The sequence below is a fragment of the Triturus cristatus genome, chromosome 2_2, assembly GCF_964204655.1.
Source record: "Triturus cristatus chromosome 2_2, aTriCri1.1, whole genome shotgun sequence".
NCBI classification, from domain to species: domain Eukaryota; kingdom Metazoa; phylum Chordata; class Amphibia; order Caudata; family Salamandridae; genus Triturus; species Triturus cristatus.
The window spans coordinates 859,010,991-859,035,129 of record NC_140582.1 but is presented as its reverse complement, the minus strand read 5'-3'; the positions used below and the strand labels follow the sequence as shown (position 1 = coordinate 859,035,129).

General features: G+C 46.7%; 1 protein-coding gene across 1 annotated transcript in view; it reads right to left on the bottom strand.

Moving 5' to 3' along the window:
* The window catches only part of RFC1 (replication factor C subunit 1), a 765,282-nt gene that overhangs the window by 179,942 nt on the left and 561,201 nt on the right, over positions 1 to 24,139 (bottom strand). Inside the window, exon 15 of the mRNA XM_085642249.1 lies at positions 11,085 to 11,199. Within this exon, the coding sequence (XP_085498375.1) occupies positions 11,085 to 11,199 (115 nt within the window). The remainder of the gene's footprint in view (positions 1 to 11,084; positions 11,200 to 24,139) is intronic.

Here is a 24,139-nt window from a genome sequence, read left to right as displayed (position 1 = left end):
TGCCTTCAGAGAACAATGGATTTAGTAGTATAAATATTACAATTTAGATCACTTCTGGGAATAAAGCTGAACCTTTGCCTAGGAGTGAAACCAAGAAAGCTGAAGGAGGAGACTGCCCCTGTGCTGTTTGCTGTTTGGGGTTGGCCTGCAGTGGTTACTTATTGTAAGGAAAGGAGAAAAGAAACTGTGTGTGTACTTTGTCATCTTGAGGAAGATCGCCAAGGGCTTGAAGCTGAGCTTGCCTCCTGTTCTGAAGTTTCAGGGACACAAAGACTTCACCCCAGCTCCCCTGAATTTCCTTGCTGGGAATTCTACCTGCAGAGAGGTGCCTGCTGCTGTTTTTCGGACCTCTAGAGACTGCGTGTCGCTGGGAACTGGAAGCGCGATGCAACGAGGAAGAAGCGTGCCGCAGCGGTTGCCATTGCATCGCCAAAGAAGCGTGCCGCAGCTCTTTGTCGACGCATGGCTGGAGAAGCGTGTCGCCGCCGCAGTGGTGGTTGCCGACGCTTTACCGGAGAAGCGTGTCGCAGGGCCTGTCGCGGCTCAAGAATCCACTGAGTTTGAGGCATGGCAGTCGGGCGTGCACGTATCGCATCAAAGTTGTCGCATCGCATCAAAGACACCATCTTGTCGCATCGCACCGGATCGTTGCATCGCATCAAGGCGCCATCTTGTCGCATCGTAACGGGACGCAGTAAGAACCCGAGCATAAACTCCCGACGCAGTACGGAAGCGGCACATCAACTCCCCTGCGCAGCAGTAAGGAACCAACGCATCCACTCCCCTGAGTGTAAGGAATGGTGCATCAACTTCCCTGCGACCCTTTTTGTTTGCTTTGCGTAAAGTGTTGCATTTATCATCTACATTGAACTGAGCTATTTCTACCATTTGAAAGTCATATTCTTGATATTGTATTGTGGATTTGTGTTGTTTAGTCTTGTGTTAAGTCTAGATAAAGATTACTAATTTTTCTAAACTGGTGTGGTGTCCATTTGTAATGTTTTCAATGTATTACTGTATGTGTTCACAAATGCTTTACACACTGCCTCTGAGATAAGCCTGCCTGCTCGTGCCAAGCTACCAAGGGAGTGAGCAGGGGTTATTTTAAGAGTGTAGCCTCCTTACCCTGACTAGAGGCAAGGGCCCCTACTTGGTCAAAGGAACCCACCTCTGCCAACTAGAGCCCCCATTTCTAACAATCACTGAATACATAAAGCCTATATGGTATTTCAAATACTGTTGTGATTTTCTGCATCACTCCCTACAATTATGAGAACAAATATATATATGAAAGTAAAACCCAATCCAGTAATAAAGGATATATAATGCCATATAACATTTTCGTCAGTGATCAAGGTCGTGCAGAAAAACGAAAGCAACCTTAAATCAACAAAGTACAATGTATCTGTCTGAACATTAACATTCTATTATATGCCCTAAACGACATTCTACAAAGTGGGTGCCATTTTAATTTTAGCAGGGTTGAAAGAATCTAGTTCCTGGATGGATGGATGGATGGATCTATCTATCTATCTATCTATCTAATTTCTGTAAGCTCATTGGACAAATTACATTTATATTTCCTTAAAAAAAAGAAGCAAATGCAAATTTTTAAATGTCATGGTTTTAATAATGGCAACAAGACAAACTATTTGACAAACCATTTATTAAATGAAACATGAGAGGAAACAGCAACAATCAAGCTACATAGGCTATAGTCTTTAGACACTGGAGAACTGACACTGCTGCTTCAAGGAAGCAAATACCAGCGGTATTTCATCATGTCCTGTCAATGACTTTATTTTTCTCCAGCTCCTCTCCATAGGATCCTGCAGCATTATGTTCTTTTCTTCGACTTATCTGTTTCTGACTATTACATTTTTCCCCACACTACGTCTCCAGTGACAGAGTTTCTCCCCTGCTTTCTGGCAGAAATTCTTTTTCATTTTGAGCAAAATACATTACCTTTTAGTCAAGATTCCACCTTGTGGCAGAAAGGAGGATGAAAACAATCCTCATGATTTCTGAATTGTCAGTGTTCCTTGACTTGCATATGCCTAAAAAGCACAGTTATTATTGCAGTTCAGAATCCCTCTACTTTGAATTGTTTTATCCCTTCTATTTGCATTTACACAGACCCCACGGTACAGCTAAATTCACACTCATTTTCTTATGCTCAACATTGCCATCAGAAAAACAATAATCCTACCCCATATCACGACCACAAAGTCCTTCAGTTTATTCTCACTCTGACCCTACCTTCCTTTTCATAGCACAGTGGCTACACGAAGATGAATGAAATTCTTTACACTGTAGGTTATCCATCGATCTAAGATGGCCGCAGTGTGGGATAGAAGCCCAACCAACATGGCCGTCATCAGCAGTCCTTTCTCTATTTCGACTGACAATGTGAGTATTCTTTCACATCCTGACCCAGCAGGTCTGTTCTGACCAAATGCAGAAGCTAACTCTAGACACTCTTCAAAGTTCACTGTAGCGATACACCCTCTGATGTAGCTTCGCTCCTCTTTGCTGCAATGTGGGAAAAGGAGCATCCTCCACTTTTGCTTCGGTGGATGCGGGGAGAATGGGCAAGTGAAAGCGAGGTGGAGCGTGGTCTTCACGATGGTTGGTGGAAGTTCAGGAGGTGGTTAATGTAGGCAGGTCCTTGATTGTGTAGAGCCTTGTGTGCGTGGGTCAGCAGCTTGAATTGACATCTCTGTACGGGGAGCCAGCGGAGTTTCCTGAGGTAGGGTGTGATGTGGGTTTATCTGGGAAGGCAGAGGATGAGTCTGAGCGCAGCGTTCTGCATGGTCCGAAGTCACTGTAAAAGGTAAGCGCGATTCCTACATAGAGGGCATTGCCGTAGTCCAGACAACTAGTGTTGAGGACTTGTGTCACGGTGTGCCTCGTGTATAGGGGTGGTGGGTGTGCTTCCTAGGTCATAGGGCCACCAGGAGTAATTCCATGTGTTGCCTCTGTTGCCAAACAGCAGTACTTCTGTCTTGTCTGTGTTCAGCTGCAGGCAGTTGTTCTTCATACAGTCATCAACGTTTGTCTTGCATTTATAGAAGTTGGTTCTGGTGGTGTTGGAGTCATCAGTGAGTGAAAGGATGAGTTTGGTGTCGTCTGCGTAGGAAATTGTGTTGAGACCTTAGGATCTGACGATATTGGTCAGCGGGGTCATAAATGCATTGAAGAGCGTGGGGCTCAGGCATGAGCTCTGCCGCACACCGCAGGTGATCTCCTTGGGTGCAGAGGTGAAAGGTGGGAGGTGGATTCTCTGGGTTCTCTGGTGAGGAAGGAGGTGATCAATCTGAGCGTGACCCCGTGGATGTGGAAGCGGTGGAGTCTTGCGATCAGTGTGTGGTGGGATATGGTGTTGAAGGCTGCCGAGAGAACGAGCGGGATCAAAGCTGCTGTTTCTCCTCTGTCAAGTATGGTTCGGGTTTCGTCGGTTGCTGCGATCAGAGTGGTTGATTGCTGCGGAAGCCATATCGGGAGGCGTTGGGTAGCTGATTCTGCTCCAGGTGTCTCATGAGCTAATGATCTTTTCCAGTGCCTTTGCTGGAAATGGGAGCATGGAGATTGGCTGGCAGTTTTGAGTTCACTGGGGTCCGTCAAGGGCTTTTTGAGCACTGGTCCGACTTCGAATGTTTCCAGGCATCGACAAATGTTGCGGTGGTAATAGAGGTGTTGAGTAGGATGGGGAGTTCCTGGACGATCCTTTGATTTCAGAGGTTGAAGATGTGGTGCGGACATGGGTCTGAGGGAGTTCGCGAGTGGATGGATTTCAAGGTGGAGGTGGTGTCCTTGGTGGAGAGGGTGTTCCAGGAGGTCAGTGGTTAGTTCCTGTTGGTTACAGTGGTGGCGTAGCTGTCGAGGGAGTCCATAGGTGTGGGTTGGGGTTTGAAGTTTCTGTATATAGCTGCGATCTTGTCATGGAAGAGGTGGACGAGGTAGTAGCACAGCTCCTGTGAGGGTGTGATTTTGTTTATCGCTGGCAGGCAGGTTGGAGAATTCCTTAACAATGTTGAAAAGTTCCTTGGTGGTGTTGGTGCTGGTTTCGATGCGTGCAGCAAGGGCTGTCTTCTTTGTTGCCTTCAGCAGGCAGTAGTAAAGGTTGAGGGAGGTCTTGAAGGCTGCCCTGTCGAAGGTGTCCTTGCTAGTGTGCTATCTCCTCTCCAACTGTTTGCTGTCTCGTTTCACTGTTCTGAGTTCTTGGGTGTACCAGCTGGCCTTTTTGGGAGATTTTCTCTGGATGTTGCTCTTGATGGGAACAATGCTGTCTGCGCAATTGTTAATCCAGGCGTTGAAGTTTTTCACTCCTTGTTCGAGGCTGGTGAAGGTAGTAGGTTTTGAGGTGTTGAGGGCGCTTGCCGAGATGGTCTCCACATCCAGTGGGGGGCATTGGTCATCTTGGGGTTAGCGGTGTGGGGGCTGGAGATGCTGAAGTGGACGATGGAGAGATCAGTCCATGTGAGTTCTGGGACATGGCTGTATTTGACACGCTTGCTGGAGGTGAAAATTGGATCCAACGTTAGGTCTGCAGTATGTGTAGGGTCATGGACAATCTGGGTCAATCTGAGGCTGCTCATACTATCGAGGAGGAGTGCAGTGTTTTTGTTGTTGGACATTTATGTCACAGAGAAAGATTTAGTCCTTGGAGTCTGAGGCTAGGGGCACAATAAAGTCTTTGATGGTGTTGCTGAAGCTGGTGTGCGGGCCGGCATGTGAGGGTGCCTCTAATGGTTGTCTTGTTGCACGTGTGGAGCTTGAAGTTGAAATGTTGCATAGGGGTGGTGGTACACTGTATGGTCTCTTTGTGGATGATGGCTGTTCCTCCAATCTGAACATTTATATGTAACTAATGTTTTAATTATATACTTGTCCTCAATGTGGAAAAACATTTTTAATTTCTCATGCTTTATTGTCGATGTTTATGCTTTTAATTTATGTATGTCTTGTTCTTTCTGTTTTTGCTGCTCCCCAAGTAATGGCTCAGGCTTTTACAGATTTATGTCCAGAAGATGATCCTCCTAAAACACCGTTGACATATAATATAAATATGCCCTTATGTTATTAGGCCGTATGTGTACTTTTGACTTGTGATACATCTATTTCTCTATTTTACATATAAGTATCACAACTGTTTGAACACAGTTTTCTCAAACTACTGAAATCTATGAAGATTTTATCTGTCTTTATATGTTCAATTTTTATTAAATGTGTTTATCTCACAATACTATTGTTAACATAGGGAACACAGTGCTTGAAATATGAGTTGGTTATGGTGAGAAGTGTTTGCTTGACTGATGCAGTGGGGAAAATTATATCCAATGCCGTTGGTAAGATATGCTTATTATCAATAGTTATGACAAAGGCAGTAGGACTAGCTTATGTATTGCGAAAAGCATTTGTTAAACCAGTAGGCTATTAACAGCTGGTTTTTATCACCCTGTCCTTCATCCGTTACCCGTAATCGCACCATGGTAGGCCTGGGTGTTGGAGTCAGCCACCCACTTTTTGACAAATCCTGCTGTGTTTCACTGTCATGATTCTTGCTAGGCCCTATTAAGAGGTGTTGTATATTGGTTTGAAAACTGTATTTTTCTACATTCTGGTAATTTTATAACTGTATGCATGATGGTAGTTCGATTATGTGCAGTTGAATAGGCCTTTTTTGGTTAATGTGTAAAGTCAATGGTGAAGTCTACATGTCTTATTGGTTCATTGACAGGAGTTATGGCACATTCAAAAGGTTTGCTCAGTTTATTCTGAAACATTGTGACAAAGCTGACTTACTAGTATGTGTTAAAGTCAATAAGATTGTTTTTGGAATATAATTTTTATTGGTGTTTTACAGTCTGTCAAACAATGCATTACAATGAGACCAGGCTTTTGATTGCTTAGTGACATAAAAGTACATGACAGCATATTCCTAAACACTTTAGCTTGGGCCTCCCACCTTCCCCGCAGTTCTGCCCGGTTACTCCCCCACCCATACCTTTGGTCCCCCTCACTGTATCCCTCCGGAAAGCGGATCCAGCACTTTTAGCATTCCCACCCAGGTCTTCAAATCCTCCTCCACCTTGTCATCTCTTCAGGTGAGTTTTATGTGCTGTTCATACACTAGGGCCAACTCCAACAAGTCTGCCAGCCAAGCCTTCACTGCCAGGGCTGTGGTCGCCTTTTTTGGGCACCACACATAGCAGGCATAGGAGGCAGATTCCTCCACCTCCTGCCCTACTATATGCGTAAGTTTCACCAGCACTGTTCTCCAATACTCAATCAATGCAGTGTATGACCACATGGTTGCCCACATCTGTGACAAGCTGCAGGCCTCGTTGGGTATATCCATGTCAGCATAGTCGGCGTCAGGTGGGTCTTGTGCAGATAGTGAAACTGTATTAATTTAAACCTGCATTAAGGGAGACCTGCCTAATCTGCTTGCAAGCCCGTTTCCAAACTTGTGCTGTGGTCTCCTCTGGACAGTCAGCACTCTCCCTTCTCGCACCTGTGGAGCCCCCTCTATCCTGTACCACTGCTGTCTGCAGATACGGCATCAGACACCAACAGCCTGCTAGATCAAGGAGCTGCCTCACCACCTCGTGCACCTGAGCATTTCTGGGAAGGGGGATCACACTCCTTGCGTGCCAGCCTAGCATAGTTCAAGAATTGCCCTGAGCTAATTCCAAATTGGTCTTGGGCCTAGGCAACACAGATATGTTACTCAAACAGAGATTGCCTGCCAGTTACAGACCCCTAATCTCCATTTCTCATAGGATTTATCTGCTCTCATGGCAGCAAAGGGTTGTATCGTCCAGAAGGGCAGATCTCCCACAAAGGTTGTTCTTTTCAGAATCTTGCTGGCCACTGCCTGACATGCTACTGCTGTTAACTGGAGCAGATAAGGGAGATCTTTCAAGACTCTTTTCGACCATACATAACTCTGGGAGGGTATACGGGTCATAGGTACCCGCCAGTAAAGTCCATCGTCAAATAAGCCGGAGTAGGGTGGCCGCATAATACACAAATAAGTCCAGTAGCCCAAATCCTCCCTCCACCCAGTGGAGTTTCAGGTTGGCTAGTTCAACTTGTCTCCTTTTTCATGCCAAAATCAGCCTGAATAGCAGTCTGTCTACCTGACAAAAGGTGCCCTCCAGGACCGGCATAGAACATTCTGCAGTATATAGAGGCATCGAGGTAAAAATATTATTTTAGCAAAGGATAATATCCCCATAATTGAGAGTGGGGGAACAGTCCAGAAATCCACTGATCTTTTCAGGTCATTCAGCAGTGTCCCAATATTCAAATCATATTGGTTCTTCGGACTGTTAGTCACACAAATCCCCAGATAACGTATTTCCCATTCTAGCCCGATCGCTGGGGGAGGGCTCGGTCTCAAGTCAATAGTCCACCTAGGGGGAACAGTCTAGATTTAGCTCTGTCGGAGTGCAATACAGAGATACCAGCAAAGGTCTCTATCTCTCGCAGGAGATGGGGCACCAAGTCTTTCGGGTCCCTGGGGTCTTTCATGGTGTCATCCACATACACTACATGGCTAGAGCCTGCCAGACAGACTCCCCACGTTCCAGTCGGCATGCCAACGGTTGTACCGCCAGCGCAAAAACACCAGGGATAGGGGCAGCCCTGCCTAGTACTCCTGCCCGGCAGGATTACTTCTGAAAGAACTCCCCCCCCCAGTGCACTCTGGCTCTTAGCTAGATTAGGTGCACCCATCTAATAAAGGCAGGTCTAAAATTCATGTTCCTCAGGACCGCCCACATGTATTGCCACCCTACGGTATCAAATGCACATCCCAAGTCTAGCACTGCCAGTGCACATTACCATCAGATGCCTTGAAAGCAAACATCACATGTTCAGTCTGCGGATATTAAACATAGTGATTTATCTAGGGATAAATCTTGTCTCGTCTGACTGCACAAGTGTCCCGATCACTCGCAGTAGTCTCAAAGCCAGGACCTTGCATAGTAGTTTGATATCTGCACTAAGCATTGATAGGGGTCTATAAGAGGACAGCTCCAGATGGCTTTAAATTCACTACTACCTTAAATGAAAACAAATATAAAATAAAGTCAAAATTACTACAATCTATAAAAGAACGAAGCAGGGTCTCACCAGCACACAGACGTGAACAAAGGAACTACACCCTTCCAGGGTTTAGCTTGCATGGATTTCTGGATGTATACTAGGACAGAGGATATTCCTTTGTAGCATGCTCCAAGATCAGTAAGATTTGAACTCAAGGACTAAATAATTAAGTAGCAGTTGTGCTGTATGGGAACCAAAACCTATGTTTTACCAGAAAATGAATGTCAGAACATCGCCTGAAAAATATTGCGCCTTAAACCTGGTTTAGTTTAATATTGTACCAGTAGAGGTAATAACAGATAATCTGCACCCATTGGGATGATATTTAGTACACACTATTTACATCACAGGATAACTGACATACAACCATTCACTGACAATGTGTTGGTTGTTGTGGTCAGGTACCCGTTGATTGACTCCACTGTCCTTTTCCTCAAGCAGATGATGGACTCTTTAGTGTTGCCCTGTGGTAAACGAAAGTAGGAACGTGACAGGTTATTCTAGTCTACTCATCTCCATGCTCACTCTAACTACACAAACCCACACACTATAATAATAGAAATGTTTCTTCCAGTTTTACTACTTTTTCGGCTCTCCGGACTAGGTGTATCAATAGTGGGATGCAGCAGAGGATCTAATCCTTTCCAGTGCACAGGAGCTGTGAAACAGGGAATGCAGAAGGTTGAATGAACAAGTTACTTTCCTTCGGTAACGCATTATCTGGTTGAGACAATATCTAGATGCAGATCCCTTAACTTTGAATTACCCAAGCATCAGACTGGATCTGGAAACATTTGCATGAACGGTACACCTGCGTACCATTGGGTGGCTCCATTCAGCTCCGCATGCCGTCGGCGCTGCCAGATGTGACATCACAGTCACCTACATAAGCGTCACCCAGGCGCACAGACATCAGTTACTTTTCACGACTTTTCATGCCAGAAGCAGAGCCATGGAGTGAACTGACAAGTGTGCGTCCAAAAGTGAGCGACCCTTACCCTATAAATGTGTCCGCAGAGCAGGGAGGCATGGGTGGGTCAGTAAAATGCCCATCTCAGCTGACCTGACTGTTCAGGCAGTAGTGCTTGGCAAACATGTGCAGGGACGCCCACGTTGCTGCCTGGCAGATGTCCAGGACTGGAACACCAGAAGCCAACACCATGGTCGCAGCTTTTCCCCTGATGGAATGGCCACGTAAGCCCTCAGGAGGCTGCTTTTTAGTCAGGTCCTAGCCGATCTTGATACAGAGAACGTCCCATATATTTAAACAAAAACAAGAGCAACCCCTCTGTCCATGCAAACATGGGTATCAAGTAATCCTTGTTACAGACGTTCACATGTAACTCATTTTTAGGCAAATTATTAGTGTCACAGATCTTTCTACGCGGAACTAATCATTATGGAAACATAATTGTGTAAATCGACCGGTACTTTTCAATACCATTTTGTAAGAACAATAATAGCACAGCAAGTATTTTTGTGAGAAAGTGCGGTGCAGCCGAACCAAGTGTTATTAATTATTTAAACCAACAATATTGTGAGACTCTTTGAGGACACGGAGGCAAGAAATAGTAGACCCCAGGTGTGTAATCAAACTAAAATCAAAATCAAAGAGGAAAAAGAGAAGTAAGAAATAAACATTAAAGGCGTATTGTTTGATTCATTAAAGGGACAGTGGTTTCTATTCAGTACATTCTAGAATACAGAAAATTAATCATTGAATCACAGTTTTGTAAACGTTGTCTGTCTCTGTAAGTGAGGGGCATCGACTGCTGGATAAGGTCAAGTTGGAACAACTGGTACCAATCCGGATCGGATTCATGAGACCCCATCGGAACCGAGGCTGGAGCTGTCAGCACAGAACCTAATGGGGCGTTCTCCGAAAACGTGGAGCCCGAAAGTGCACTGACTCCCAGAAACGGGGGGAGGCGACGGCTCCACAGAACTGTGCCTGAACGGCTGATGTTCCCCACTTGTATCATCGATCCTCGATGGAAGAGGCGAAGTCGAAGTCCGTCTAGACTACTTCTTTTTGCGCTTCTTCCCGGATTGTCCTCCGACTTGGGCTCCTGGAGCAGTTCCACGACCACCTTCTTCTTGATCGGGACTGAGACCTCCTAGGAATCGCGCTAGCTGGCGTCGACTGCGGGGCTACAAGCAGCTTTATGGACTGCTCCCTCAAAGCCTTCAGCACCATGGCTTGGCAGTCCGATCACGACTTCAAGTCGTGATCACGCTCGAGACACCATGAGCACACAAGGTGCAGGTCGGTAACCGACACAATGCGGTGACAGGCATGACATGGCTTGAACCCTACCTTTCTAGACATTCCCTTGACATACAAGAAAAAATCTTTGACAAAACGTCAAAAAAAGTCTGTCAAAAAGAGACAGAGGAGTAGCTCTTCTCTGGATCAGCGCTACCTGGGGTGAAAGAAAATAACTGACGTCCAAACGCCTGAGAGGCGCCTATATACGCGAACGCAACTTCACAGAGCCGATCTGAATGGAGGCACCCGACGGCACACACAGCTACTGCTCAAGCAAAAGTTTCCAGATCCAGTCTGATGCCTAGGAAATTCAAAAGTAAAGAATCTGCAGCTAGAAGTCCCTATCAGATTGGTGCCTTCAACTTACAAACTAGAGGCACAGATAGGTAGGCAGTGCTGAAGCCACAATTACCTCATATGGTTAGAGATTTGTAAGGTGCAAAATGTTCTCTCGCTATAAGGTGAAAAATAAAGTTAGCTGTATTGAAGTGTACTAAAGTGTAAATGTTTAAAATGCCCATGAAGTTCTCAATTAGTGGCACAGTGCTGCATTTCCTAATATTGTGCATTTCGCTGTCATAATACATTTGAAGAAAAAATTATATGCAACTCATTGTTTGCAGCCTAAACATACCTGCCAAGAAAACATTATTTTCATAATCATTAGCAATACAAAGTAAAGTAAACCCAAGCCACATACCACAATAGAAGCCTTTGATGCTAGTGTTATTCAGAGACTCTGCCACAACGTCTTTCAAACTGTTTTTACTTCTGGTGTCACTGGCATTGAGCTCCACATAACTGTATCCTAATTCCTGAATCCAACACAAAAACCACAGATCAAATGAGATGATCAACAAGTCAGCATGTTGTAATAACATCATTTACCAATCATAAATTATTACTAGGTTTCCTGAACAGCTGCTAGAGAATGACAGGTCATCATAAATTTAGCGTAAACCTATTAAAGGATAAATTAGCAGGTGCATGTTTATTTGACTTAATACCACAAAATAACTATTGGTTTAATTTTCCGACATAAGAGCATAAATTTGTTGGCAAAGAAAAAAACAGCTCAATAAACTCTGTCACAGTTTATTACAGGTGAATTTGCTATCTTTAATGTGAAATTAAACAAAACAGATCACCAGCAATAAGGAAAATGTTACTTACCCTATAAGCATTTGTTAGTGACATGTTGTGCGGTAGATGATTCACATGCTATGCATACTCCTGCTATCTAGTGTTGGGCTCAGACATTTACAACTTGTTTTTCTTCAAATAAGTCTTTCAAGTCGCTAGGTGTTGCAACTTCTCCTATAACTGGGATAGTGCATGATTATCGATTCCATTGCTAGATTGTTTTCCTGCATGGTGGGTGAGGAAAGAGACGAAACAGATAGGGATAAAAGTTGTAAAAACAAGGAGGAGATATAGGAAAAAAGGCTGTAAAGGTTCGTCCTTCTTTGTAGATCAGTGTTAATCAAGAAAAGCCTTTCTATACAGAAAGGAAGGGTTGTTTTTCTTTCCACTCACAAGTTTGTTTGGAAAATGGAGGGTTTTCCTTAGTTAACCCTCACCCACCAGGGTTTCCCCTTGGTGGCATGCTTCATCATTGGGGTCTTCTCATGCCACAGCGGAACGGGCGTGTTTCAAAAAACGAGTTACGCAGGAGCACTTATAGTTGGTAAAAGGATCTAATTCATGAGATGAAGTCTATGGGAAAGGGAGTGGGAGGAAGATTAAAAATATCTGGCTTAGTAGGAAAGAAACCTTGAATTTTTACCTCTAACCGGTATGATTAAAAATATGGGGAAAATAGAGGAACTTGGGGGGGGGGGGGGGATTCAATGTGCCCTAGTTCAGCTGGCCAACATGTTTCTAGCTCTACCCCAAGGCTATTTTTCAGGACTGAAAAAGATAATCCCTGATACCACTCTTTTATTACTCTTCTAATAAAGAGAAATGAACTGTGAAGAAAAATATGGTAAAATACATACAGCACTGATTGGTGTTTGAATCAGTATATTCTGTTGTTAAACTGTATAAAAGGCTTTAATGAAAGAGAGTCTGAACAGCGAAGGTTTCCTGTTCTGCAAGTATGCTGCCACTGCAGCCAAATGTAAGCGAATGGGGGTGTTAGCCAGACTTGAGTGTTGTAAATACAGAAGACAGCATACAATGTCACGTACTACCAGCGTAAGAAGATCAATGTGTTTGGGTAGGCAGTAGGGGACGAACCTCATCCACTTTTCCGCATAGCAGGTCCGAGAAATGGGACGCCAAGCCTCTAAATATGGACATGCACTCAGTTGGAAAATTGAGATAACCAAACTCCAAGATCTCAGGAGACAGATTGCTAGGTTGAGCTGCCTGGGGTTGTGAGGCCTGACCATGCCCTGGTGCTGTGTGAGAAGGTCTGGCCTGACGGGGAGCTTTGCATGCGGGACTACTGACACCTCGAGTAGGGTTGTGTACAACAGATGTCTGACCCACGTGGAAGCTACCAGGATGAGGTTGAAAGAGGTCTGTCTAAGCCTCCAGAACATGTAAGGAAGCAGCGGGAGAGGAGAAAAAGCAAAGGCAAATAACCCTGACCTATTGATCCATAGTGCATTGCCTATGGACTGGTGCTTGTGGTAACCCGGAGGCGAAGCTTTGGTATTTGGTGTTTTTTGCGGTTGAGAAAAGATCGACTTCAGGGAACCACCAACGGTGGAAGTATGGGAGTAGAACTGGGAGGTGGAGTTTCCTCATGTGAACTTGTTGTTGCATCCTGCTGAGCAGGTTATCCTCTCCCGGAAGGTACTCTACTAGCACGTTAAGCTTGTGGTGAATCGCCTAATGCTCTGCGTCAACTTGTAGAGCTGGGGAGAGTGTGTGTCCCCCTCCCTCATAACCCCTCACTCCCCGTTTTCAAAGTTAATACATGGCAGTCATTTTGTCTGTTCTGATCAGGATGGTTTTGTGAAGTATGTGGCAGTAAGAAATTTTGCGGGCGAGTTGGACTGCCAGCAAATATGATACGGAAAGACAGCTTAAGGGGCATAAATAGACCGTGGACACTCATATCCAGAAGATGCGCCCCTCAGCCTGTGATAGAGGTGTCCATGGTAATGGGCACATGGTCACCTTTGGGATTGAGTCTAGAAAGGGCCCGCCCTGCAACAGGTTGTTGCTGTTCCACCATTCCAGAGAGCAATGGGTGCAGGCCCAAATCAACACAAGATGCTTCCCTGACTGAATTCAGAATTGCCTTTAAAAAGGCTGTGTCTGAAGTGGGTGGAAGGGAGATTTACCCACATTGAGTGTGAAAATAAGATTGTGGAGGAGCTCTACGGTGATCTGAGTGCAAGCGAGACACTGCTCCTTGCTTGCACGGTCAATCAGTCATCGAGGAGTGTTGAAATATTTGTCTGGCGAGGTATGTACACCTTTCTTCATTTTGATAATGCTGCTGGCGCTGACAGTGTTGGCGGACATGAGAACAAAGTCCTTTCCCTTGATACCGCCTGGACTACGGCAACGCCCTCTACGCCGGAACAACCGCCAAGCTCCAGAAGAGACTCCAGCGAATCCAGAACGCCTCAGCGAGACTCATCCTCGACCTCCCCCGACACAGCCACATCTCCGGACACCTGAGAGACCTGCACTGGCTCCCGGTCAACAAGAGAATCACCTTCCGCCTCCTCACCCACGCACACAAAGCCCTTCACAACCAAGGCCCGAGTTACCTCAACAGCCGCCTCAACTTCTACGCTCCCACACGCCAGCTCCGATCAACCAGCCACGCCCTCGCCGCCGTCCCCCGCATCCGAAGAGCCACAACAGGAGGAAGGTCCTTCTCCCACCTGGCCGCCAAGACCTGGAACTCCCTCCCGACCCACCTCCGCCTGACCCAAGACCACCTCGCCTTCAGGAGGCAGCTCAAGACCTGGCTGTTCGAGCAGTAGCGGCAACCCCCCCCCCCAAGCGCCTTGAGACCCTCCGGGTGAGTAGTGCGCGATATAAATGTCTTTGATTGATTGATACCAATCAGCTACTCCATGGCAAATCTGGGGTGAGGGCTGAGTTGAAGCGGCGCTGTTTTGCCTTGTGAAGGCCAGTGATGAAATGTTTCCAGGCAGTCAGAAACAGCGAGACCAGGTCTGGGACGGGTTCGCCTCAACTCACACACAGTGAGCCTGTGAAATAAAACCGCTGTCTCACCACTGGAGCGCCGCGTCACGATGACGTCATCAACACACTGGCAAAGCGAGATGAGACAGCACGGCCTGCAGAAGAAGAGTTGCCTGGTTAGCAAAGTGCATACACCGGAAAAGAATGCAGGTCAGCCTGGGTAATGTAGTCCCTAGGTAAAAAGCCTGATCCACAACCAATGACAAAATATGCAGAGAGGCATGCTGGGTTGCCTGCGTCACACATCTCACAGGGGCTGCTGTATTTTGCAAGCAATGACACTGGGAACATATGCATGTTGGGTAGTGTAGGCAAGAGTGCCTGGATAGGACTTATCATCGGCACGAGTGGGCACACCATGAACAAATCCTGTAAAAAAGCGCGGAAAGGCCCAGCCTGCAATTTGCAGATATTTAAATCTGTCTACGTCCCTTCTCTGTCGGAAAGCATCAGGGAAATTGACAAGTGCATGCGATGAGCCATTTACTCGCAAAGTCTAAAAGGACGTAATTACAGGGGTGGCCGGTAAACTCCGCCACGCACTAGTTGGCAGAGTTTATGACAAGCTCCAAGCGGAGCGATGAGTGGGCAAAACTTTGAGAACTCCGCAGGCAGAGCAGACTTTACCATCCATCCCTAATGTTGATTAGGATGCTGGAGTTAATATCCCTGGTAGTGGTGTCTGCAGCATCCAGGGCACACCTGATGGTGGTGTTAGAAATGGTCCGGCCCTCGGCCACAAACTCCTGAGCCCTCTGCCTAGATTTATCAGAAATTGTTATATGAGTTCTCCCATCTCATCCCACTGATTTTGGTCGTACCTCAAGAGGCGGCAAACTAAGTTGGTGATGTGCCAATGGGCGGCAGACTGTGCGGCCACTCTTTTGCCTACCTCATCTGTTTTCTTGCTTTCCTTATCTGGCGGCGGGGCATCTCTAGGACTTTGTGCATTCGTTTGTTTACAGCACTGTGCAAAACCAGAGAGTCCGCGAGAAGATGCACTCTAATGTAAGGGGGATTTGAGGGTGAGGCCTTATACTTTTTATCAACCCTGGGTGTGACAACTCTGGCTTTAACAGGGTCTTTAAACGTGCCTTTGAGCACTGGCAGGTATTGACTTTGATGATTTGTGTGGGTAAGAGTGTCCAAAAAGCAGTCATCCTCCTCAGTGATGGTATGCAGGTCCACCTTACGGAAAGTGGCCGTCCTGTAAGTGGCCTTGTGATAAGAGGTAGTATCATCAGGTGAGCAAGGCTCTGCAGGGCAAAGGTCAGGGTTGTTGTCTTCTGTAGGGACAACTCTGTAATCATCCCAAGGATCATCCTGGGGTTCTGGGTCGTACAGGATATCCTATGGGTCCGCAAGATCTATCGGGCCACCCTAACCGTATGAGAAATGTGAGGACCACCAAGGCGAAGTTAGTTCAGGTGGTCCCTGTCGGGTTAAGGTAGGAAGGGTGGAGGCAAGATGTTTTAGGCAGAAGAGGAGGAGCAGGCATGGAGCTGGTGTCCCTATCTCTAGGTTTCTTGGACTTGGGAGAAGGAGGCGGCTCGAATGCGAGCGTCTTCTCAAAGATCAGCTTACATTTTCGAAGAAGTGCCTCTTGCACTTTCTATGGCGGTTTAGCAATGATCTTACCCGTCTGAGGGTGAATGAAAAAACTCCTCGTTCTACAGTCCAACTTCTCCTGAGGCAGCTGCAAAATATGAGCCTTGAGGTCCTCTGATCTCGTTGATGAAGGCAACCTTGGATAGGCAAGTCAGCACTAATAAGTGTTTCGGTTCCGAAGCGGATATCGACTTCAAAAGCTTTTTTGGCTCCAAAGCCGGTCTCATTGTCGAAGGGTGTTTCGGCTCCAAATGATGAGGTTATGCCAGCACCAAAGAACTGGATGGCATTGAGAGCTCTGCTGGTGCTGAGGAAGGCTGGGCCTTGTGCAGCAGTCTCTGCGCTGGAGTCAAAGTCAGCTCGGAAGACTTATCTTGGTCCTGTGATGGCTGGGAAGTAGTGGTGGCCCAGAAGGCCGTTGTGCTGGTAGTGGATTCGGCGTCCGGCTGCCTGAAGGGCAGTGGTTGGTCAGCTGGTGTGATGGGGCACAGCTTTTAAGGTCTGGTCTTCTAGTGGTAAGCTCAACCCTAGACTGAAGAAGGCTGATTGTCCTGCAGACTCGGAGGCGGCCACTTTTTCTTCAAAGTCTGCTCCGAAGATGTTGTGATGCTATCGTCTTGCGTTTGTTCCATCTTGCTTCGAGCATGCTTCCGGTGTGTCAGTACAGAGGGTCTTCACGAACTGGAACGTTAGGCAGGCAGAGGAGGAGGTCTCGTTGTGCTCTGGCGACAAGCAAAGGTTGCAGATTGAGTGGCGATTGTGCCACGAGTATTTGGAGTGGCACTGTGGACAATATGGAAAGGGGGTCCTTTCCACTACGGCCTGTGCATTCTCTAAGTGGGTGGCCGAGAAGAAAGGTCAAGGGGGTTGAAGCGGCGACAAATATCCAGGGTCAGACCAGATGGGATTGAGATGGAGAACTGCAAACGCAAATGTTGCTCACAGGAGTGGAAGCACCTGAAGGCTCCAATGATGAATGCCATGGGGCATCGACTCGGAGTTTCAGCAGCACACGTCAGAAACAGTTGGGGAAAGAAAACAATCTAACAATGGAACCAATGATCACCTGCAATACCAGTCATAGAAGTCATCATAATACCTTGTGACTTGAAAAACTTCTTCGAAGAAAAATAAGTTGTACGTGTCCAGACCAACACTGGATGGAAGGAGTATACAGAGTATGTATATCTACAGCTTCAAATGCCACAAACATACAAGTTCATGTAACAAAGTTCCTAAATTACACCCCACTGCCTTGACTAGTTTTGTTTAAACTCAAAGAGCAAAAATAAGTATTGTTGAAAGCTTTTAGAACTTCTTCAAACACTGCTTCTGTGTTTTTAAGGAATCAATCCATCCCCATGAAAACACTACAATTACTGGACATGGAATCTTTGTTCCCATAATTACAATAGTCAAGATTGAGTTCATTATTAAAGGCATATTTTTTACCTGGCTGGTTGGGTTGTATTTAAGTAGAAAATGCCAATACTGACCATGGATTGTTTTGTTTGGGAGAGGGTAGGATACACTAAGCCAACACTGATCATATTGCTAGGTCAATTAAAATATGGATTCCTGACAACAGGACGGTGTGGTGGTCATTTCTCACTTGGATATTATTTTTATGTACTACTTTAAAGCACCCGAAGCACCTGCCGGCTAATGAAAATATTGCTTGCCCTGCCATACTACTGTCAGGAATTTAAAAAATGATACCAGATAATAAACAAGTTACTTACCCTCCGAAACACTCTTTCTGTTTGATACTCTAATCAACTGCAGAGTCCTTGCCTTAGAATATATCCCAGTCTCGATTTCGAGAATTTTGTAGCAATTCTCCAGCACACCTCTAGTGGCGTCTGTTTGGAAATTGGGTGTATTATATTGTTTGTGGTTGGGTGATATCACCATGTAATAAACTACCAACCCAGTTAAGACCAGTCAGGTTTCGTTTGTTAAACCCTTAGCTCAATCCTGGGTAGCTGTGGCTGTGAGCAGTCAAGCTTACACAAAGGAACATGTGTAAAGAATTTAACCAGCACCAAAAGGATTGAAAAAGAAATATATGAGACACTCAAAAAATATGACACAGATTTATAAAAACAGTTTAGATTTTTATGCAATTGTTGACATCAAAACAAAAAAGACTCGCAGGAAGGTTTCAGAGATACAGAATTTACAAAGTATAGCTAATCAACACTTTTTACTTAACAGCAAACAAGCACTGGCAAATTCAACGGATCTGACACCTAAAAACATTTTCAAGAAAAACTTTGGTAATATCAATGAGATTATTTGGAGTTACTTTAGGCAACCAACTTTGGCATGGAGCTAGTCAGGAGGACCAACAAGGTCTACCGAAACAGTTACCTCGTCTAGGACGGCAGTCTACATTTCAAATCCAGCATCAGTGGCTCATAGCCATTGACTTCTATGGAGTGATCCAGTTGCAAGGAGTACAGGATGCTGAAGATTCCCAAGGATGCTGAAGATACTGTGAGGTCAACAGGGATTTTCCTGGGGCTTTGTCGATGGGCTTGGTGAGGCAATTCTGACCACAAGGACGAACGTTCCCCCTAAGTCCTCTCGAGCTTGGCTGAAGTCCAGTTGGATCTTGGCCCCTTAGGAGCGAAGATTCGGGAACCAATTCGCCCCAGCAGGCTTCTTCAGCTGTTCTGGCCCTGTGCTGTGAACAGGAGGTCAGCAAACTGACCCTTGGAGTCTCTTGCTTCAGCTGGGCTCAGGAGCAAACTTATCTAGGAGCAGGAACCAGCAGGCACAGTCCCTCTTCCTTTGCTAGCCACCAGGTACAGCAGGTGCAATCCACGTCAGGGCAGCATCTCATCTCCGGGTACTTGGGGCAATCCTTCGGTCCTCTTCTCCAGCCCAATGTGATATGGGTGCAAAAGGTGCCCCTTTTATGCCCAGAAAGTGCCCTTACAGGAGGTCACAGTCACTAGCCAATGGACTATCAGGATCCCTCCTGCCTAATTGTCTAATGACAACTTTTTGCCATCCAAGAGCACTTTATTCTGCCTAATCTCAAGATGGCAGAACCCCTCTCGTCGTGCAGAGCTTCCTAGCCCAACCCAGAAGTGTGATTACCAAGGGGGCTATACGCCCCTGGAAAACTGGTTTGACAACTGGTTTCCCCCCTCTGTCCCTGGTGCCAGTCTATCTGCCTAAACAATAGAGCAGTCACTCTCCTAAGTGTTTACCATTTGCCCTATGAGGACAGTCCTTGTGTGCAACCATAAACTGCCACTGGATACCTTTGGCAACTAAAGTGGCAACTTCTAAAGTTGCACTTGCCCACCAGTTACATTACATTCGCTTTAACCACTCAATCGATTGAATGCACTGATTTCTTTGATACTGCACAGTTTCAAATTTAGTAGTCCCAGACAGAAATTAGCAGAGCTGAGGCGTCAGTCGCCAATAGAGTCACTAGCCTTTCCCGCAGTAAAAACGATGGTTTTATGTTTTTTACTGCTATAACATGTAAAAACACGTTTAACCTTTCAATATACAGTACCCTGCCTTAGTGGTAACATGTTAAAAAGCAAGGACTAGGCTTTGTGAATGAATGAATGAATGAATCAACATTTCTAGAGCACATGGCTACGCGGGGGAATCCCAGTGCTGATAGCAGTCCAATCACAAACTCCGAGCAGTGTTTAGGGGAATAAAAAGGTTTTTATGAGTTTTCGAAAGGTCAGATAATTGGTCTCAAGACTAATATGGAGGGGGAGACGGTTTCACAACCTAGCGATGTTATAGGAAAAGAGACGTCCTCCACTTCGTGATCGATTGATTTTAGGGACTGCCGCCAGATGTTTACTATCTGTCCGGGAGGGCGAGATGATGGTACGAATAGTAGACGGCCCCTTGGCTGACAGTGCCTTGTGTGCAATGCACAGAGCCTTAAACTGGACTCTCTCCTGGATGGGAAGCCAGTGGAGGGTGGCCATGGCGGTTAGGGATGTTCAGGAGTAGGCACACTGCGCAGTTTTGCACAGTCTGCAATTTTTTTGTGGTGAAGCGTGGGACTCCCAGATAGAGGGCATTTGCATAGTCAAGCCAGGAGAGAATCAATGCTTGAACCATCAATCTTCTGGCGGGAAAAGGCAACACAGGGAAGATTTTCTGTATCATCCTTAGAATCCTAAAGCAGCTAGCTGCAACCTTCCGTGCTTGCTCCCTAAAATCAAGTTTACAATCAAGCCAAACACCCAAACTCTTAATCTGTTTTTTAGGGGAGGGGATTGGACCAAAACAGCTGGGCCAGGGCAGACCTACGTTCAGAGTGGGCGATTGACCAAGGAGCATCAGCTACGTCTTGGCCGAGTTAAGTTTCAGGTAAGAGCCTTCCATCCAGACTGCCACCCTTTCTAGACACAAAGCTAGATCAGTTCCAGTTTTGTCAAGCTGATTGAGGGAAACAACCAGCTGAGTTTAATCGCCATAGGTGACAATCTGGATACCGAAAGGCTGCACTACCTCTGCCAGGAGGCTCATGTATACATTGAATAGAGTGGGGCTCAGGGACGAACCTTGCGGAAACCCACATCCAAGAGGTATACATTCAGAGATAATTTAATTGTCAAACACCTGGAAAGACCTATCCTCCAGAAAGGATTGCATCCACTTAAGAGCAGTTCCAACCACTCCTTCCTCCCCAAGTCTCTGAATCAGCAGCAAAGGGTTCACCGTGTCGAAGGCCATCCCACCGTCGCAAGAACTCTGCAACTCCCTGGCCACCTTCTTCCACCGCAAGATTGCAGACATGCACGACAGCTTCAACACCCAGACACCAATGACAGATTCCGACCACCTCCCCCGCCCCCCCCACCCCACTCCCCCCCGACTCAACGCCCACCAAACACACCGACCTCCTGCTCTCCTGGAACAACATCAACGACGAAGACACCATCAAAATCATGAACACCATCCACTCACCCTCACCTTCCGACCTATGCCCCCACTACATCTTCAACAAAGCAAACTCCATCATCACACCCCACCTCCAGAAGATCATCAACAGCTCCTTCGAGACCGCTACCTTCCCGGAGAGCTGGAAACACGCCGAGATCAACGCCATACTCAAGAAACCCAAGGCGGACCCAAAGGACCTCAACAACTTTCGACCCATCTCCCTGCTCCCTTTTGCCGGCAGAAGTCATTGAGAAGACCACCAACAGACAACTGACCCACTTCCTTGAAGAGAACAACATCCTGGACTCTTCCCAATCCGGCTTCCAAAGCAAGCACAGCACCGAAATCCCCCTTATCGCTGCCACGACGACATAAGGGCCCTGCTGGATAACAGTGAAACCGTGGCCCTCATACTCCTGGACCTCTTGGCCGCCTTCGACACAATCTGCCGCCACACCCTGCGCACACGCCTCCATGATGTAGGGATCCGCGACAAAACCCTGAACTGGATCACCTCCTTCCTCATCGGCAGAACCCAGAGAGTCCGCCTCCCCCATTCCGATCTGAAGCCACCATGATCACCTGTGGCGTACCCAAAGGATCCTCCCTCAGTCCGACCCTTTTCATCATCTACATGGCAACTCTCGCAAACATCGCCCGAGCGCACAACCTCAACATCATCTCGTACGCCGACGACACCCAGCTGATCCTCTCCCTCACCAAGGACCCGGCCACGAGGGAATGAAGGCCGTCGCAGAGTGGATGAAGACCAGCCGCCTGAAACTGAACTCTGACAAGATGGGGTTCCTCATCCTCGGCTCCACCCCCTCTGCATGGCATGACTTCTGGTAGCCGGCCTCGCTGGGTACTGCCCCTACACCCACCAACCACACGCGGAACCTGGGGTTCATCCTGGACTCAATGGTCTCCATGACCCAGCAAGGCAACGCATGTTCCTCCTCCTGCTTCAACACCCTCCGCATGCTCTGCAAGATCTTCAGATGGATCCCCACCGAAACCAGAAAGATGGTCACCCAAGCCCTCGTCAGCAGCAGGCTGGACTACGGCAACGCCCTCTACGCAGGAACCACGGCCAAACTCCAGAAAGGACTTCAATGCATACAAAACGCCTCCGCACGCCTTATCCTCGGAATCCCCCGCCACAACCACATCACCACCCACCTGAGAGACCTGCACTGGCCTCCAGTCAACAGGAGGATCACCTTAAAGCTCCTCACCCACGCTCACAAAGCACTTCACAACACCAGACCAGCATACCTCAACGAACGACTCACCTTCTACACCCCGAACCGCCAGCTTCGCTCCGCAGACCTCGCCCTCGCCACCATCTCACGCAGCCGACGAACGACCACAGGCGGCAGATCATTCTCCCACCTCGCCGCCAAGACAGGGAACACCCTCCCCACCCACCTGCGACAGACCCAGGACCTGCTGACCTTCAGGAGACTTCTCAAGACCTGGCTGTTCGATCAGTAGCTTCCTCTTCCCCCTCCCCTCTAGCGCCTTGAGACCCTCACGGGTGAGTAGCGCGCTCTATAAATGTTTTGATTGATTGAAGGCTGCGCTGAGATCTAACCGGATAATAGCAGCACAGCCTCCATCATCTAAAATGTTTCTGGCTTTTTCTACAACTGCTAGAAGGGCGGTCTCCGTACCTTGTTGAGGTCTAAATCCAGTTTGTGAGGGATGGAGACAATTATTACTTTCCAAAAATGAGGAGAGAGCAGAATTAGCATGCTTTTCAGCAACTTTGCGGATTCCTGGCAGTAATGATATGGGACAGTAGTTCCCCAACTCCTCTGGATCCGAATTAGTTTTTTTAAAAAGAGCTTTAACCATTGATCACTTCCACGAGGGGGTGACAAGTCCCATCAGGAATGAGGCGTTGATCAGATCCAGGATAACAGGAGACACGGTATCAAAGACTTGGTTTAAAATAATAGGGGAGACCAAGTCTCTAGAGGAGCTAGATTTCAATTGGTTAAAAAGCCCTCGCAGAGAGGTCAGGTTCAGAGGAGGAATTTCCACCAAGGAATATTCTTTACTTGGAAACCCATTATCCACAGGTAGTGCATTTTGTTGACCTGTGGCCTGGGGAAAAGAAGTATAAATATCTTGAATCTTATTAAAAAAGAATGTTGAACTTTCGTTGCAGCGGGAAAATGTGTCATCCGATGCGATGGGCAGAGAGGAAAGTTTAAAAAGAGATTTCGCAATGCAAAATATTTCGCGAGGGGAGTTGGAGGCTGATGAAATTCTTTCTTCATATTAAAAAGCCTGAGCAGATCTGATTTCTTCCTTATGCACTTTTATAGCCTCCATATATTTAGCAATATTTATTGCAGAGAAGTCTTTCCTCCATCTTCTCTCAAATCGTTTACAAGATTGCTTGAGCTCACGAAGCTTGGGGGAGAACCAAGCTGTTCGATTATCTCCTAACTTGTAGTTAGTCCATTTCTTTGGGAGAACAGTATCCAAGGAAGAGTCCAGCCATTTATCAAACTTATCGCTTGCCGTGATGGGGTTTGAATCAGGTACAGGTCTGGTGTTGTCAAGAACTGACACCCAAGCCTCTGTTGGAAGTTTAGACCACTTACGAACCACTTTTCTGGTTTTAACAGCCGACATGATGGTGGCCTGAGGAGCCTAGGTAAATAGAATCAGGAGGTGGTCTGACCAGGGAACCGGGATAGGACTCCCGACCCGAAGATTTTCAATATTTGAAAAAAATAGGGTCGAGTAAATGGCCTTTACAGTGAGTGGGACCTCTCACTTTTTGCATGAGTTGAAAAGACCCTAGTCCATCAATCAGCTCACATGTGGTAGGCAGCGAAATATCATCAAAATGAATGTTAAAATCCCCTAGTAGGGTAAAATTGGAGAGAGGGCTCGCTAGGTAAGCTGTTATGTCAGGTAGATCATTACAGAATTGGCCAAGGGCCCCTGGGGGACGATATATTGAAATCCCAGAAAAAGTACAAACAATGGATAGGCCGATGGCAAAAGAGA